The sequence below is a fragment of the Eurytemora carolleeae genome, unplaced genomic scaffold, assembly GCF_000591075.1.
Source record: "Eurytemora carolleeae unplaced genomic scaffold, Eaff_2.0 scaffold47, whole genome shotgun sequence".
Classification (NCBI taxonomy): domain Eukaryota; kingdom Metazoa; phylum Arthropoda; class Copepoda; order Calanoida; family Temoridae; genus Eurytemora; species Eurytemora carolleeae.
In genome coordinates, this window is record NW_019396039.1 from 83537 (window position 1) to 101271 (window position 17735).

The 17735-nt window shown below is 30.8% G+C and overlaps 1 protein-coding gene across 1 annotated transcript; it reads left to right on the plus strand.

Moving 5' to 3' along the window:
- Window positions 1-2942: 2942 nt before the first annotated feature.
- Window positions 2943-17482, plus strand: LOC111699770 (uncharacterized). The gene is made up of 6 exons (XM_023470506.1): window positions 2943-3059; window positions 4342-4413; window positions 10821-10891; window positions 13009-13119; window positions 15689-15747; window positions 17315-17482. The coding sequence occupies exons 1-6, from the start codon at window positions 2993-2995 to the stop codon at window positions 17454-17456; spliced, it is 522 nt and encodes a 173-aa protein (XP_023326274.1). The 5' UTR covers window positions 2943-2992; the 3' UTR covers window positions 17457-17482.
- The last annotated feature ends 253 nt before the right edge of the window (window positions 17483-17735 follow it).

Sequence of the window (17735 nt, forward strand, 5' to 3'; positions counted from 1 at the left end):
TATTCTTGTTTACAAAATTCCGCCCAAAGAGAACTGGTTTCAATATGTACGCAGAGTAGTGTACCGCAATTAACTTTCCTTTCATTAGAACTTTGATTCCACCTATTAAAATATTTTTTATATCGAAGATGTACACAGAGAACTAATACGGCAATTCTGCAAGGGTGTTCCATTGTTCTCTGAAAAAATATTTTTGGTAATAAAGTCCTTAATTTTGGCACTCAAGAGTCCTGTGGAAAAAAGTCCTTGAAATAAAAAATCTCTGAAAATACAGTCCTACCATTTTAACATTTATTTTCTAAGACTTTTTCCTGGTTCCAGTATGATTTTATTCACTTTTTATGAAAATGCATTCGACTTGACCCGTTTTCCCAAGACTTTTTTTCTTCGGATACATTTTCTGTAGGACTTCAATTCCTGTGATCTTGTTTCGTAAGCCTTTACTTGCAGCCACGGCCACACTAAACCACAATTGATTTTGGTTAAAAATCTAACACTTTATCTCGTCCTAATCATATTTGTTATAGAAATATATTTTAGAATTTTAATAGAATTTTCTTGGATGTAAGCTGAAAACTGGAGTAGACAGTTGATACTTTGTTTTCATTTATCACAACTGAATTTGATTTGTCTCAATAAACATTTATTTATATTCTGTCTAAAACTTTTTTTATATATTATCTCAACAATTTAATATATTATCTCAACAATTTAATATATTATCTCAACAATTTAATATATTATCTCAACAATTTAATATATTATCTCAACAATTTAATATATTATCTCAACAATTTAATATATTATCTCAACAATTTAATATATTATCTCAACAATTTAATATATTATCTCAACAATTTAATATATTATCTCAACAATTTAATATATTATCTCAACAATTTAATATATTATCTCAACAATTTAATATATTATCTCAACAATTTAATATATTATCTCAACAATTTAATATATTATCTCAACAATTTAATATATTATCTCAACATTTTCATATATTATCTCAACATTTTCATATATTATCTCAACATTTTCATATATCATCTCAACAATTTGATATATTATCTCAACATTTTCATATATTATATCAACATTTTCATATATTATCTCAACAATTTCATCTATTATCTCAACATTTTCATTTATTATCTCAACAATTTCATCTATTATCACAATTATTTCATTTATTGTCCCAACAATTCCATTTATTATCACAACAATTTCATTTATTGTCTCAAATTTTGTTTGTTGGCCCAGCAATTATACTTTCATGTCCCAACAATTCCATTTATTGTCTCTTTAATTTCATTACTTAAAAAGAAAATCAGCTTTGTCACAAGAAAATCAGCTTTGTCAGAAGAAAATCAGTTTTGTCACAAAATTACCATTTTTATCAATAAAAATTTCATTTAATGTCACAATTTAATCATATCATTTTCTTTTTCAAAATTTTTTTATTTTCACGACAGTTTTCGCCCTGAAAGCCATTTTGTAATGCAAGCCGGATTTATTCTACCCACTTCCTCCTCCTTCTCTGATGAAAACACTGAGCTTTAAAAGTTTTTATATTAACAGTTTGTTAATAGTTTCATGACTTAACAATGAAATTGTTTGTTTTCTTGGAATTTTAAATTCAAGGAAATCCTAGTTTTTTCTTTTGTAATTAAATCAAAATTCATTATCTGAAGATATTTCTATTAAAATGTTTAAAGGAAAGGAACACAATCGAAAATATGGGAATCAATTCGTTGATATGTATATATATATATATATATATATCTACATATTATAGCTCTTCGCTCATATATACATATATAAATATACCATATTTATATTTATATTTTAGTTATAGCTGGCTAAACGGTTGGACCAAATGGGTTGACATGTTTTTAGGGAACCCATGGGTATTGGGTACCCTAGGAGTAACATAGGTTAAAAAAAATTAAAGAATGTCTTTTGTTTGATTCCTATTTTATAAAACCCAAACAATTTAAAGACTTATAAATAAATTGTTTTATCTACTTTTTTTGACTTAATAATTTTGGTTTCATGTCACAGATTTTCTACTCACCAGAATTTGCATGATCTCCATTTTTTTCTGACCAGAATTCTCACTGTCTCCATTTTCTACTCACCAGAATTCTCATTATCTCCATTTTCTACTCACCAGAATTCTCATTATCTCCATTTTCTTCTCACCAGAATTCTCATTATCTAAATTTTCTTCTCACCAGAATTCTCATTATCTCCATTTTCTTCTCACCAGAATTCTCATTATCTCCATTTTCTTCTCACCAGAATTCTCATTATCTCCATTTTCTTCTCACCAGAATTCTCATTATCTCCATTTTCTTCTCACCAGAATTCTCATTATCTCCATTTTCTTCTCACCAGAATTCTCATTATCTCCATTTTCTTCTCACCAGAATTCTCATTATCTCCATTTTCTTCTCACCAGAATTCCCATTCCAAGTATATTTTAGATTGATCATGCATAAATATATTTTAGATTGATCATGCATAAATATATTTCAGATTGGTCATGCATAAATATATTTTAGATTGATCATGCATAAATATATTTTAGATTGATCATGCATAAATATATTTTAGATTGATTATGTATATATATTTTAGATTGATCATTCATAAATATATTTTAGATTGATCATGCATAAGTATATTTTAGATTGATCATGCATAAATATATTTTAGATTGATCATGCATAAATATATTTTAGATTGATCATGCATAAGTATATTTTAAATTGATCATGCATAAGCATATTTTAGATTGATCATGTATAAATATATTTTAGATTGATCATGCATAAATATATTTTAGATTGATCATGTATAAATATATTTAAGATTGATCATGTATAAATATATTTAAGATTGATCATGTATAAATATATTTTAGATTGATCATGAATAAATAATGGTTTTCTCTGGAAAGGATTAACAAGTTGAAATCATGGTCCGATCAAGACAAAGCTCTACTGAGAGGAAATCTCCAAAGAAGGGAAGCTTCAAGGAAGCAGGTAGATAAAATTTTATAACATCCCTTCAAAGATTTTATAATACCTAGCTGTATGATGGACTATGTAAATAATTACATTTATGGTCCATGGACTGCAGGAAGATAAAATAAAATAACAATTTTTTATGGTCCCTGGACTGGAAGATGATAAAATTTAGTAACAATTATTGATAGTCCCTGGACTGGAGGATTTTTTTTTAAAGTAAACAAACCTTAAATTTTATTGCCAATGAATAATTATTAGTCATCTGGGTGTGTCAGTTAAGGGGGGGGTCAAACTTGAGCAGTGTTTATTGCTTCTAAAAAGATTTGAGTGCAAAAATCAGAAAAGTTTGCAGAAATAAAGTTGTATAAAAAAGAAATGACAGCTAAAGCTAGAATGGGAAAAGTTTTGTATTTAGTGTTGGTAACTGAAAACCACATAAACTAGGCACAAACTAGGCACACACTAGGCACAAACTAGGCACAAACTAGGCACAAACTAGGCACACATTAGGCACAAACTAGGCACAAACTAGTCACAAACTAGGCACAAACTAGGCAAAAACTAGGCACAAACTAGGCACACACTAGGCACACACTAGGCACAAACTAGGCACAAACAAACAAAACAAAAGTTTTGTATTTAGTGTTGGTAACTGAAAACCACATAAACTAGGCACAAACTAGGCACAAACTAGGCACAAACTAGGCAAAAACTAGGCACAAACTAGGCACACACTAGGCACACACTAGGCACACACTAGACACACACTAGGCACACACTAGGCACACACTAGGCACACACTAGGCACAAACTAGGCACACAAATTTGATCAATGGTTTTTATGATTTTGATATTTTGATTAATAAATAAAATACAAAATTTGTTATATAAAATGTTTTCTTGGATTATGTTCTTGTTTAAGGAAATTTTAATTGCACTTGATCTTTTGAAAATTTTTTCAAGATTTGAAGTTTTTTTTCGAGTAGTTGATGTTTTCGAGTAGTTGATGTTTTCGAGTAGTTGATGTTTTCGAGTAGTTGATGTTTTCGAGTAGTTGATGTTTTCGAGTAGTTGATGAAAAATTATTTTCTGAAAATTCCCGATACAAAGGTTCAATTAAATACCTTGTATCAACAAATTGTCTATTAACTGTAAGTAACGAATTAACATCAAAGGATGCTTTGTAACAATATCAAATACATTTCAGTGTTTCTTTAATATCGTTTTCCAACTCCACTTTTTTCTGGTTATCAGTGTTTTTAGAGACACCCTGTTAATTCAAATTTTATTTTTACAGGGAGCAGCAACCTCAGAAGATTTGGTCAAAGTATCAAAAGGATCGTTCGTGAGGTTGAAGAAAAAAGCTTAGGTCAGTTTAAACTTTATATTAGAGTAGTTTAGGTCAGTTCAAACTTTATACTAGAGTAGTTTAGGTCAGTTCAAACTTTATACTAGAGGAGTTTANAGTATATTCTATAACCTATAGTTTAGTTGTGGGTAAACCCTGTAGTATTAAGTATATTCTATAACCTATAGTTTAGTTGTGGGTAAACCCTGTAGTATTAAGTATATTCTATAACCTATAGTTTAGTTGTGGGTAAACCCTGTAGTATTAAGTATATTCTATAACCTATAGTTTAGTTGTGGGTAAACCCTGTAGTATTAAGTATATTCTATAACCTATAGTTTAGTTGTGGGTAAACCCTGTAGTATTAAGTATATTCTATAACCTATAGTTTAGTTGTGGGTAAACCCTGTAGTATTAAGTATATTCTATAACCTATAGTTTAGTTGTGGGTAAACCCTGTAGTATTAAGTATATTCTATAACCTATAGTTTAGTTGTGGGTAAACCCTGTAGTATTAAGTATATTCTATAACCTATAGTTTAGTTGTGGGTAAACCCTGTAGTATTAAGTATATTCTATAACCTATAGTTTAGTTGTGGGTAAACCCTGTAGTATTAAGTATATTCTATAACCTATAGTTTAGTTGTGGGTAAACCCTGTAGTATTAAGTATATTCTATAACCTATAGTTTAGTTGTGGGTAAACCCTGTAGTATTAAGTATATTCTATAACCTATAGTTTAGTTGTGGGTAAACCCTGTAGTATTAAGTATATTCTATAACCTATAGTTTAGTTGTGGGTAAACCCTGTAGTATTAAGTATATTCTATAACCTATAGTTTAGTTGTGGGTAAACCCTGTAGTATTAAGTATATTCTATAACCTATAGTTTAGTTGTGGGTAAACCCTGTAGTATTAAGTATATTCTATAACCTATAGTTTAGTTGTGGGTAAACCCTGTAGTATTAAGTATATTCTATAACCTATAGTTTAGTTGTGGGTAAACCCTGTAGTATTAAGTATATTCTTATTAAGTATATTCTATAACCTATAACACTATAACTTGAAAACTAAATGTACAAACAAATATTTGTCTTAATTCCTGAACAATTCTACATAATCCGTTTTCCATTCAACACTAATCTTTCATCCTTTCCAGTTCTAAACAAAACTAAACATATTTGATTTGTTTCTCATTCCCAGAATATTCTCGTCATTCCCGAACCAGTTTATTCATTTTTAAGCACTCTCTCATTCACAAATCACAATAAAATTCAGTCTTTGCAACAAACTCAAACTTTCTTATCTCTATATATTTGCATCCTGATGTTGTAAAGCTTTAATATTTCAAACTTAAATTATTTGATCAAACAGAAGCATAGTTTAAAATATCTAGGGTTTACAACATAGGGTTGAAATCTGCAAAGATACAGGTATCAGAATTTGTGACTAAGACTCAATTTCTTTCAAACGATTCTCGCATTATGAATATTTTTAATCTTTTTCCATCTTTAAATGTCCTATTTTAATCCTTAGTTATTTCAACATTTTCCCGGATTCTTTCCAAACTTACTTTATAAACATGGTTTTTCCTTTCCATTCTCATTCCTGAAATACTACCTGGAATTTGATTCTGGAGTTTGGAGAGTATTTGATGATGGAGCATGAATAGTATTGGATGGTGGAGTTTGGAGAGTGCAGTGGTTAAGTGTGGAGAGTATTGGAGTATGAAGTGTGAATAGTACTGGATGATGGAGTTTGGAGAGTGCAGTGGTTAAGTGTGGAGAGTATTGATATATGAAGTGTGAATAGTACTGGATGATGAAGTTTGGAGAGTGCAGTGGTTAAGTGTGGAGAGTATTGATATATGAAGTGTGAATAGTACTGGATGATGAAGTTTATGGNTGAGTTTTGAATAGTGAATTTTGAAGTGTGGCTTGTGCTATGTAGATAATATAAGAGTTTGGAGTGTGGTAATTTTTTAAACGATGCGTTGTGGAGTGTTGCTGGTGGATCGTAGAGAGTATTGTAGTGTGGAGTGTGGCTAGAGGAGTGTGGAATTTTAAGTGTAGGTATTTTGAATGTTGGAGTGTTGAGTGTAAAAAGTATTGAATGGTTAATTGTTGGGTGTGGAGAGTATTTAATGGTGGAGTGTGGAATGAGGTGTTCGAAGAGTATTGAATGGTGGAGTGTTAAATGTGCAGTGTTAAGTTTGGAGAGTATTGAATGTTGGCTTGTGGAGTGTGGATAGTATTTATTGGGGACTTGAGGAGTATAGAGAGTATTGAATGGTGGAGTGTTGAGTGTGAAGTGTTGAGTTTGGAGAGTATTGGATGCTGGCTTGTGGAGTGTGGAGAGTATTTATTGGGGACTTGTGAAGTACAAAGAGTATTGAATGGTGGAGTGAGGACAGTATTGAATGGTGGAGAGTGGAATGTGGAGAGTTGAGTGTGAATAGTATTGAATGGTGGCTTGTTGAGTGTGGAGAGTATTTAATGGTGGAGTGTGGATAATGGAGTCTTGAGTTTGGAGAGTATTGAATGGTGGAGTGTAGTTTGTTGAGTTTGGAGAGTATTGAATGGATTCTGATGTATACCTTTACAGAAATATTTGAGATACTTTTTTCCTGTATTCTTGGCGAATTCTTTTCACAGGAAATTAGACCGATGATCAATGGAATAAGAATGGGAGGTTTAAGCAAACATTTTGCATAACTACATACTTTTACATGGCCGTTCATAAATGAAGCCTTTTTTATCTCATAACAGGTTTTCAGCGCTATATAAAGTTTGATTCCGATATTTCCGCCTCTTATTCTTGTAAAAGGAATTGAGTATTTGGAACAAAATCAAATATTTAAACCTCAATATCTTTAGAACCCGATGTTGTAAACCTTTGAAATTTCAAACTCAGATTATTTGATCTCACAGAATTCATAGTTTGAAATATCTAAGGTCTGCAACATTTGGTTCCAAAGATAAAGTGATTAGAAAATCAGAGTTTGTGGCAAAGACTCAATTCCTTTAAGCTTTATAATGTTTTTTAAACCGCCATTTATGTATACATTAAAACACAAAAAATGTCACGAATTTTTTAGATTTTTAGCGATTTAAAAAAAAATTAGGAAAAAGTCTTTTTTTAATACTTAATCATGTTTAGAAAATTGGGGTTTTTTAAATTGTAATTTAAATGCCAATTTTCACATATTTTCACATTTTACAATTATTATTTTATCATAATGTTTTAATGAAAACCTTTTAAAAAAAATTATCATTAATCATAAACAAGAAAACTGCAGTCTTATTGAAATTTGAGATTATATATTTGCTTGAATTCAGAAATCTATTTCAGACTATCTTTAATATGCCGAAAAAAATATTTATGCAGTTCAAAAATTATAAATATCATGAGATCTGAGCTGAAAATTTTAGGATAGAGGATATAATCTTTTACTAATCTCAAGATTAATTTCATCTTCAATTTGTATCTAAAAAAGTGTATAAAATTAATCCAATCAGAGAGAACTCTCATTGGTCGGAACAAAGTTCCAAAAAGAAAAAGTTGAAAGTGTCCACAATGGATATTCAGATTTAGCGATCGGGATTATTATCGGGGTATCCAATTCTAAAGTTTTCAGCTCTGGTTGACTTTCAAGTTTTACCAAAGCTGAGCTGAAAACTTTAGAATGCAATAATATCCTTAATCCCGATCGGTAAATTAATCTGGAGATTAATATAAAATGGAGAACAAGCCTTATTTAATCTGGAGATTAAGAAAAAGAGTGGATCAAGCATTAATCCTGATATCCACCATTCAAAAGTTCCCAGCTCTGAAAACTTTAGAATGGGATATCCTTAATCTCAATCGATTAATTAATCTGGAGATTAATAACAAGAGGAGAACAAGCATTACTTAATCTCGAGGTTTAGAAAAAGAGTGGATCCAGCATTAATCCCGATATCCACGATTCAAAAGTTCTCAGCTCAGGTCATGGATAAGTTTTTTATACTTTCGGGAACCCTTAATTGTGAACAAGTAATTGCAGAATAAAATATCGCGGCGTAATCCGTAATTTTTATTTACGTATTCAAGAAACCCCCATTGCAGACTCATTGCTTAGTTCAGTCTGCTTTATAATGAGAAAAAAATCTCACTATTTATTTGTGAAAGAATAAAGGGATTGGAATGAAATATGGTTGGGAATTTCCGGAGAATCCAGTCTGGTTGTAGAAATAAACTTTTTGACGGATAACCTTACACGTTGGGGTTTGTTCCGTTTTGCGCAAATGAATCGACTAGAACAATAATATACAATAAACATCGAATATTCAATATTTAATCAAAATATCAATCTGTCCTCGTGACCTTTGAAAATTCTCATATTTAGTATTTCTTCTATAATAGCGTAAATCAAACAGATTATTACATTTACAATTAACAGATATAAATTCCTATAAAAGTGACTCTCTACGCTAAGATGACAATGCAATGGTATACCCTTGAAACCTTTATCTGATCAATAATGCAGTTTTTCTCGGTTTAAAAGTGTTTAATTCTGATAATTTCTTCATGTTATCCTGTAGTAGATAAACTATAATTGAAAATAATCAGTTTTAAAATTAGACACATTGATATATTCAGACAAAGCTTTTAATGGTACCGTTGTGAATCAGGCATTGTCATCTTTGTTTGGAGAGTCAATTGAAATGACGCTTACAGTCCCTTTATTCTTAGCTATTTGATGAAAGTCTAAAAGTAAGTTAATCGGTTTTTTTTAGAATCTTTGAGCTTGGTAATTTGACCTGGAACTATGCAAAACCATGCAGAAGCATACAGAAGCATACAGAAGCATACATGAACCAATTTAGTAAATTAGTTTTCTTTGCTTCTCTAAGTTTGGAGAGAAAAGAAACCTGTGTCTGAATTTAATGAATTTAAGCCACGTCTCAAATCCCCTAAAAACCGGTTTTAATTGACCGCCGGCTTAAGTTTGAAAAATTTAATACAAATTTAAGTGGAACCAACCATATTTGAGCCGCGGCTGAAATTTAAACCGCGGATCAAATTCTTTAAATTCGGCCTCTGATCGGTTAATTCCCAATTTTGCATTTTCTACGCTATTATAGTGATTGGCATCGGTTTGAGGTACTTTTCCAAAATCAAGGTTTTTTGCCCCTGTCAAGGTACTCTAAATGCATCTGAGATGTTGAAGACCAGCATAGCGAAATCTTATATATATATTTGACTGAATGTTTGAAAAATATAAATTACATATTTCTTACAGTTTAGTTTAGCCAGGACCTCTCCAACCATTGCTGGTTGTTTTGAATGAGATGCACTTTTTCACTGGCGATTAATACATATTTAATTAAAATAGAATAAAATGCCTAAAGCTAATGCATTCCACCAAGCCACTAAATTGCATTAAACTAATACATTCCACTTAGCCACCTAACTGCATTAAGCTAATACATTCTATCAAGCCACTTAATTGCACTAGGCTACTATATTTCACCTATCCACTTAATTGCACTCAGCTACTACATTTCACCTATCCACTTAATTGAACTAAGCTACTACTACATTTCACCTATCCACTTAATTGCACCCAGCTACAACATTTCACCTGTCCACTTAATTGAACTAAGCTACTACATTTCACCTGTCCACTTAATTGAACTAAGCTACTACATTTCACCTGTCCACTTAATTGCACTCAGCTACTACATTTCACCTGTCCACTTAATTGAACTAAGCTACTACATTTCACCTGTCCACTTAATTGAACTAAGCTACTACATTTCACCTGTCCACTTAATTGAACTAAGCTACTACATTTCACCTATCCATCCACTTAATTGCACTCAGCTAATACATTCTACCCAAGTAGATTCTAGTAAAATAGATGGCAACGTAGAATTTGTACACACTCAGTACAGCTGTATTCTGACGTCACAAGTGTCAATTTAGTTTTTGTGTCCGACAAAATTATTGATAATAGTGATAATTATGGAATAAAGAGTGCTTATCATAAAGTGAAATAAGTGCAATTTTATGTTCTTTATTTTCTGTTTTTACGCTTTTTTATATAATCTTGGAAAACATGTCAACTAATGTGATAAAAAAAATTCGTTTTCCTTGTTATATTTGATACTTGAGACGTTGTGTATGATTGGTCCATTTCTCTATTGCCAAATATTGTACTAAATAATCTATTTGATTCTACCTAGCCACTTATACTTACTTAGTTATATACATTCTCATGAACCTAGACATTGGCTCACTTTGCCAATATATAACTCCTACCCACTTACTTACTTAGCTTATACTAGCTCTATAAAATAGTAATCTAGATCAGGTTCACAGTACCTTCATCTAAATATATTTATTTATCTATATATATATCTGATCTAACCTTCTCCTGTTTAGTTGAAGAGTCAAGGGAACGGTTAGTCAGTAAGAACGTTCTCTTCCAACTCACAAAAGAGTCTCTTCAGGAGGTTTGTATTTTGTTCATAAGGTTTATATTTTTTTCATGAGGTTTGTATTTTGCTCATAAGGTTTATATTTTGTTCATGAGGTTTGTATTGTGTTCAGGAGGTTATTATTGTGTTCAGGAGGTTTGTATTGTGTTGATGAGGTTTGTATTTTGTGCATAAGATTTATATTTTGTTCATGAGATTTATATTGTGTTCATGAGGTTTTATTATGTTCATGAGGTTTATATTTTTTTCATAAGGCTTATATTTTGTTCATAAGGTTTATATTTTGTTTATGAGGTTTTTATTGTGTTTAGGAGGTTTGTATTTTGTTCAGGAGGTTTGTATTGTGTTCAGGAGGTTCGTATTTTGTTTATAAGGTTTATATTTTTTTCGTGAGTTTTGTATCATGTTCTGGAGGTTAGTATTGTGTTCAGGAGGTTTTATTTTGTTCATAAGATTTATATTTTGTTCTTGATTTTTGTATTGTGTTCATGAGGTTTGAGTTGGGATCATGAGGTTGGTATAGTCTTCAAAAGGTTTGTATTGTGTTCATGAAGTTTGTATTAAGTTCATGAGGTTTGTATTGGTTAAGAAGGTTAGTTCATGAGGTTTGCATCGTGTTCAGGAGGTTTGTATTGTGTTCAGGAGGTTAGTACTGTGTTCATGAGGTTTGTATTGTGTTCATAAGGTTGTATTGTGTTAAGGAGGTTTTTATTGTGTTCAGGAGGTTTGTATTGTGTTCAGGAGGCTTTTATTGTGTTCAGGAAGTTTGCATTGTGTTCATAAGGGTGTATTGTGTTCAGGAGGTTTCTATTTTTTAGGAGGTTTTTATTGTGTTCAGGAGGTTTGTATTGTGTTTAGGAGGTTTAGTATTGTGCTCTGGAGGTTAGTATTGTGTTCAGAAGGTTAGAATTGTTTTTAGGAAGTTTGTATTGTGTTCATGAGGTTTGTATTCTGTGCAAGAGTTTAGTTCATGAGGTTTGTATTCTGTTCAAGAGTTTAGTTCATGAGGTTTTTATTCTGTTCAAAAGTTTAGTTCATGAGGTTTGTATTCTGTTCAAGAGTTTAGTTCATGAGGTTTGTATTCTGTTCAAAAGTTTAGTTCATGAGGTTTGTATTCTATGCAAGAGTTTAGTTCATGAGGTTTTTATTCTGTTCAAAAGTTTAGTTCGTGAGGTTTGTATTCTGTTCAAGAGGTTAGTTCATTAGGTTTGTATTCTGTTCAAGAGTTTAGTTCATTAGGTTTTTATTCTGTTCAAGAGTTTAGTTCATTAGGTTTGTATTGTGTTCAAGAGGTTAGTTCATGAGGTTTGTATTTTGTTCAAGAGGTTAGTTCATGAGGTTTGTATTGTGTTCAGTGTGTTCTTATTCTTTGTCTAGATGTATAAGAAAATAAATTTCTGGTGGTTTTCTCGCCCTTGAAGTATTTTCAATAAAATAGAATGGCTACCTTCAACTGCTTGTAATAGAATGGTTACCTTTAACTACTTGTAATAACGTTTCTATCTAAATTGAATTACCTTTAATGCAAGTTCTAAATAGTTTTCGGACACTTCGTCATTTTTGTCTGTGCTCCCAAAAGCGGGGGGGGGGCTTTGGGTTTAGACCCCCCGCACTGTAAGATTGAAAATTAAGGTTTCTAACCCTTTCACTGATCATCGTGGGCAGAGAACTCCGTGTGTATATCTCCAAACTGGTGTTTAAATTGCCGTAAAACTGGAGTCCTCGAAAATCCAGAATATTCGATGTTCTACGCAGTTTAAAAACTCAAACGTAAACTATTTTTTCTGCAACAATTGCAAGAATTTCAGTAAAGAATAATTCCATAGATTAATTAACAATAAGTCCGTCAATGGTTTAGCGGATACTGTTGTGCAGTTAGAATGACATCTGAAGTTTCTTTAAGCTTAATAAAAAAATATCATGTTTTTACCAAAAAAAAATATAGTTTTTAATCTGATTTGATTAAAAATGAAAATAAATAATCATCCTTTATATTTTTTATTTCTGTGTTTTTTCTTTCTCTTTCTTTAAAAGCTTGATGCCCAACAAATGCATTTTTTGATTGAATTTTGATTAGATATACAAAATTTGTACAAAAAACAGAAAAATACGATTTTATAACATTTTTTCAGTCGTTTCTTGATGTTCTAAACAGTCTGGTAACTATGCAAAATGCATATTTGGATTCTAAAAGTCTTAAGAATCTATTCCAGAGATACTCTAAGCTGAGGGAAATGATAAAGGTAAGCTTTAAATTTTTTTAGAATTTTTGTATCAAAACTTCTTTTTGGCATTTTGTTTTTTCAGCCTTGAAGGATCTGAGTTCTTGTTACAATCACTGATTTTTTAATTCCTAAATATTTGCAACCCAAAGTCATAGACCTTGGATATTTCACACTATAAGTAATCTTCCATTATCATAGTGTAAATTTTAAGAATTTCGCTTCTTTGAGAATATCCCTGTAGAACTCAGTGCCTTGGGCATATCTAAAAGGAATGAATCATGACTCCTGAACCCTTTGACTGAATTCCCTCTAATTTTTTATTGAAAAACTCGGTAGAACCATTTTCTTGATTTAAAATTCTACGTGGAGAATGTTTGCCGACTTTTATGGAGAAAGATTAGTTTTCAGGCAAAGCTGTGTTCCCAATATAGTAAATTATAAATTACTAATCTCTGTTTGTTTGTTTGTGTGTCCGATCAAAGCTAATGAACCCATCGACCGATTTGCCTTAAATTCTGATTTGAGAAATTGTTAGAAGTAGAGGGAAAGTATAGATTTCCAGACAACACTTGGTTTCCAAGTCAGTTAAAGCATAAAATTAACTTAGGACCCCCCCCTCCTCATTAAATTTCTAATTTGAAAACTAGTTATTTTAATATTTTCTGATGTAGACGTCATCCATAAAATAGTAAAATATTATTTCTCACACTTCAAGTCAATATTTTTGATGGAAGAGATTTTGAATTAATCTTTGTTTAAAACTTCTTGTCAAGACTTGGTTGAATAAGATAACGAAATCATTCTCAGTTCAATTTAAGTTTAGAAAAAGATTCTATTTAAAGAATATTTTGGGAAACATTTAAACTTTTATTTTACCCCCCTTTTTATTTTAACAATTTCTATTAAAACAGAATTATATATTTTTTCATAAAATCTTTTTTTGATTTAGGGAAAAATTAAATTCCAAATTTTTTGTTATTTTCTGTGTGTGTGTTTATAGCAAAAGGATTTTTAAAAACGATCGGCGATGATTGTTTTGATAAATCCTTATGGTAAATCGTGTTGGTTGATATCTTAGTTCAGAAAAAAATTCTGCATAATGTCATAGAGCCAAATTATCCAGAAAACATTTTTTATGTTAAATATAATATCAAATTTTTGTTGACCTCTTAAAATTCAAACAATCTTTAATGTTTAAAAACGGACCCCAAAATGAGAACCTAGAAAGAAAAAAATGTTCTTTAAAATACATCCTTGCATTGAACAAGATGTTTGATTTTGATATCCACTGTGACAACTATGAAACCGGATTGAAATCTGATTGATCCCATCATTAATCCCGAGATTTACAATACATTTACACTTTTGGCTACAAATGGCAAACGTTCTTTTTATAGTAACATCTAAAAGAAATAAATGTACAGATCGATTTTGGCGAAATTTCTACTTCATCTCATGTTTTTTTTTAGTTTAAACAAAATACCTTCGAAACCATAAAGTTAAAAAAGGAAATACTGAAAGAAAAGAAAAATATTTCCAATAAAACCTTTCAAGGAAAGAATATCCCAATTCTATTAATAGAAACATATTAATTAAGTTTTGATTACTCGTGCTTTCTGAGATGAAACCTTAAAATATTAAATGTAATAAAATTAGCTCGTTTCAGTAATTTTGATTGAAAAAAATATTTTTTATTAAAATAAAAAAATAATTTATGTTTCTTTCACGTCTTTTTTAAATGTAAAATGTTGACGAAAAACTGAAAGGATATCACATTAATATTAGCAGTTATAGATCTGTTCCATCCATTTACCTAATTGTATTCATAGGATTCATAGAGACTGTAAACATAATCTCAAGTGACCCTCCAGTGATAGAGTGGCATGTCTGATTCACAATTATACCCTTAAAGCCTTAATAAAGAATAAAATAGATATCATTGTGTTTTTAAACTGTTTTTTTTGTGGTTTCTCTGCAAAAAGTTAGTTTCACTTCAAAAACAATGGAGGAATAATGAGAACTAAAGAATTGTCCAGTTTATAAAAAACTAGAAATACGACATTATCTTCCACATTATTGATTCAGGTTTCAAGAGTACCGTTGTGAATCAGGCATTCCCCCTTGTTTTAAGATGCAGGTTTACTTAAAATTAGAATGACAGTCCTTTTCACAAGAAATCCATTTAAAACATCTATCCAAGAACTTTTTTATTCTAAAAGGGTTCAAATAAACCTACTCCTTGAATCAATGCTTTACTACAAATCGAAAATTTAGCGCATTTTTGCGACATTCGACGTCAAACATTCAAACTTATAAAAATTATATTTCATCCGACACAGGATTCAATTTCAAGTTCTGATGTTGCTCATGAGCAATGAGCAACTAGTATTGTACTTCATTGCTGCTTTGAAACCTTTAAACCCTGCATAGTTGCAATTGCAGGCTCAAACTAAACATATTTTTCAAAATATATCCTTAACACTTCCTTAAAACTTTTAATAAATACAAATATATTCATTCTTGTCATAGTTCATGAAAACTTAAAAAATAAAGGTTCCAGTGAAAAATCCTCCTGTAAAATTTCTAGGTTCTTCTCGTAGCAGAATCTAAGTGGTGGTCCATTAGTAACCTTTCTGCTCAATCCAGGTAGTCGTCTTCCTTGATTTATATGTCGTCTTCTCTGATACTGGTAGTCTGCTTATAGTATAGACAGTATTTTTAAACACATTTAGTCTTTCTTTAGTGTAAGCAGTCATTTTTTAGTACACGTAGTCTGTCTATGGTAAAAGCGGTCTTTTTCCAGTACAAGCAGTGCTTGCTTTAGTACAGGTAGTCTTCAGATCTATTATTCTTTCCTTGGTACAGGTAGTATTTCTTAATTAGAGGTAGTCTGTCATTACAACGGTTAGTCTTTCATTGGTACAGGTAGTCTTTCTTCAGTACAAGTAGTCGTTCTTTACAACAGTTAGTCTTTCCTGAGTACAGGTAGTCTTTCTTCAGATCAGTTAGTTTTTCCTTAGTTTAGGTAGTCTTTCTTAAGCAGAGGTAGTCTGTCATTACAACAGTTAGTCTTTCCTTAGTACATTTAGTCTTTCTTTAGTATAAGTTGTCTTTCTTTAGTATAAGTTGTCTTTCTTTACAACAATTAGTCTTTAATTCAGTTAGTCTTTCCTTAGTGCTTGTAGTCTTTCTTCAGATAAGTTAGTCTTTCCTTAGTACAGGTAGTATTTCTTAAGTAGAGGTAGTCTGTCATTACAACAGTGAGTCTTTCATTGGCGCAGGTAGTCTTTCCTTAGTACATGAAGTCTTTCTTTATAAGAAGAAGTAGTCTTTCTTTGCAACATTTAGTCTTTCCTTAGTACAGTTAGTCTTTCTTTTTTACAAGTAGCCTTTCTTCAGTACAAGTAGTCTTTATTTAGAACAGTTAGTCTTTCCTTAGTACAGGTAGTATTTCTTAGGTAGAGGTAGTCTATCATTACAACAGTTAGTCTTTCCTTAGTACAGGTAGTCTTTCTTTAGTATAAGTCTTTCATTGTTAGTACAAGTAGTCTTTCTTTACAACAATTAGTCTTTTCTTAGTATAGGTAGTCTTTCTTCAGATCAGTTAGTCTTTCCTTAGTAAAGGTAGTCTTTCTTTAGTAAAGGTAGTCTTTCTTTAGTATAAGTAATCTTTCTTTACAACAGTTAGTCTTTCATTAATACAGGTAGTCTTTCTTCAGATCAGTTAGTCTTTCCTTTGTACAGGTAGTATTTCTTAAGTAGAGGTAGTCTGTCATTACAACAGTTAATCTTTCATTGGTACAGATAGTCTTTTTTTAGTACAAGTAATCTTTCCTTAGTACAGGTAGTCTTTCTTCAGATCAGTTAGTCTTTCCTTAGTACAGGTAGTCTTTCTTTAGTACAGGTAGTATTTCTTAAGTAGAGGTAGTCCGTCTTTAGTTACGATTATTTTTCTTTTGAACAGATAGTCTTTCTTTGGTAAAGTCAGTTTTTCCTTTCCTTCACAACAGGTAGTCTTTTATTAGTCAAGGTAGTATTTCTATTTTCTGTACAAGGAGTCTGTCTTTAGTTAAGATAATCTTTCTTCAGAACAAGTAGTCTTTCTTTGGTCAAGTCAGTCTTCCATTATCACGGGTAGTCCTTTTTTAGAATAGAAAGTCTATCTAAAGTACAAGTAGTCTTTAAAGCTAGAATTAAGTGTTGTTTTATTTAGATGCGAGTCCATACCAGAGTATATAGAGAGATCAAGTAAACTAATCCTACGGAGCACAGGAAAAAACATACAGTGCATTAATAATCAATCAAATCAAGAAATTATTTATATCTTTGCAAACTTAGATAAAGTTCTAAATTGATCAAAACAGTTCACTGACGAAAAATCCAGAAAAATGAATGAAATATTTACCTATGAAGATACTAAACTTAACAAAATTATATATAAACTTTAAGTTAAAAAAATTCAGTAAGCATTTTTTCATGATGATCTTTTTTATTTTTGAGAAATATATTAAATTTAAACGACGTTGATAAGCGGTATCATACAGTGAAACCCTTAATNATTTCTATATAGAGAGAGGACCTAAACCTATATTTCTATACAGAGAGAGGACCTAAACCTAAATTTACATACAGAG

Coding starts and splice junctions, on each gene's coding strand:
- LOC111699770 (XM_023470506.1), top strand. CDS start 2,993: ATGGTCCGATCAAGACAAAGCTCTACTGAGAGGAAATCTCCAAAGAAG. Junction 3,060..4,341: donor GGGAAGCTTCAAGGAAGCAG/GTAGATAAAATT, acceptor TTATTTTTACAG/GGAGCAGCAACCTCAGAAGA. Junction 13,120..15,688: donor AGCTGAGGGAAATGATAAAG/GTAAGCTTTAAA, acceptor TAAAATTTCTAG/GTTCTTCTCGTAGCAGAATC.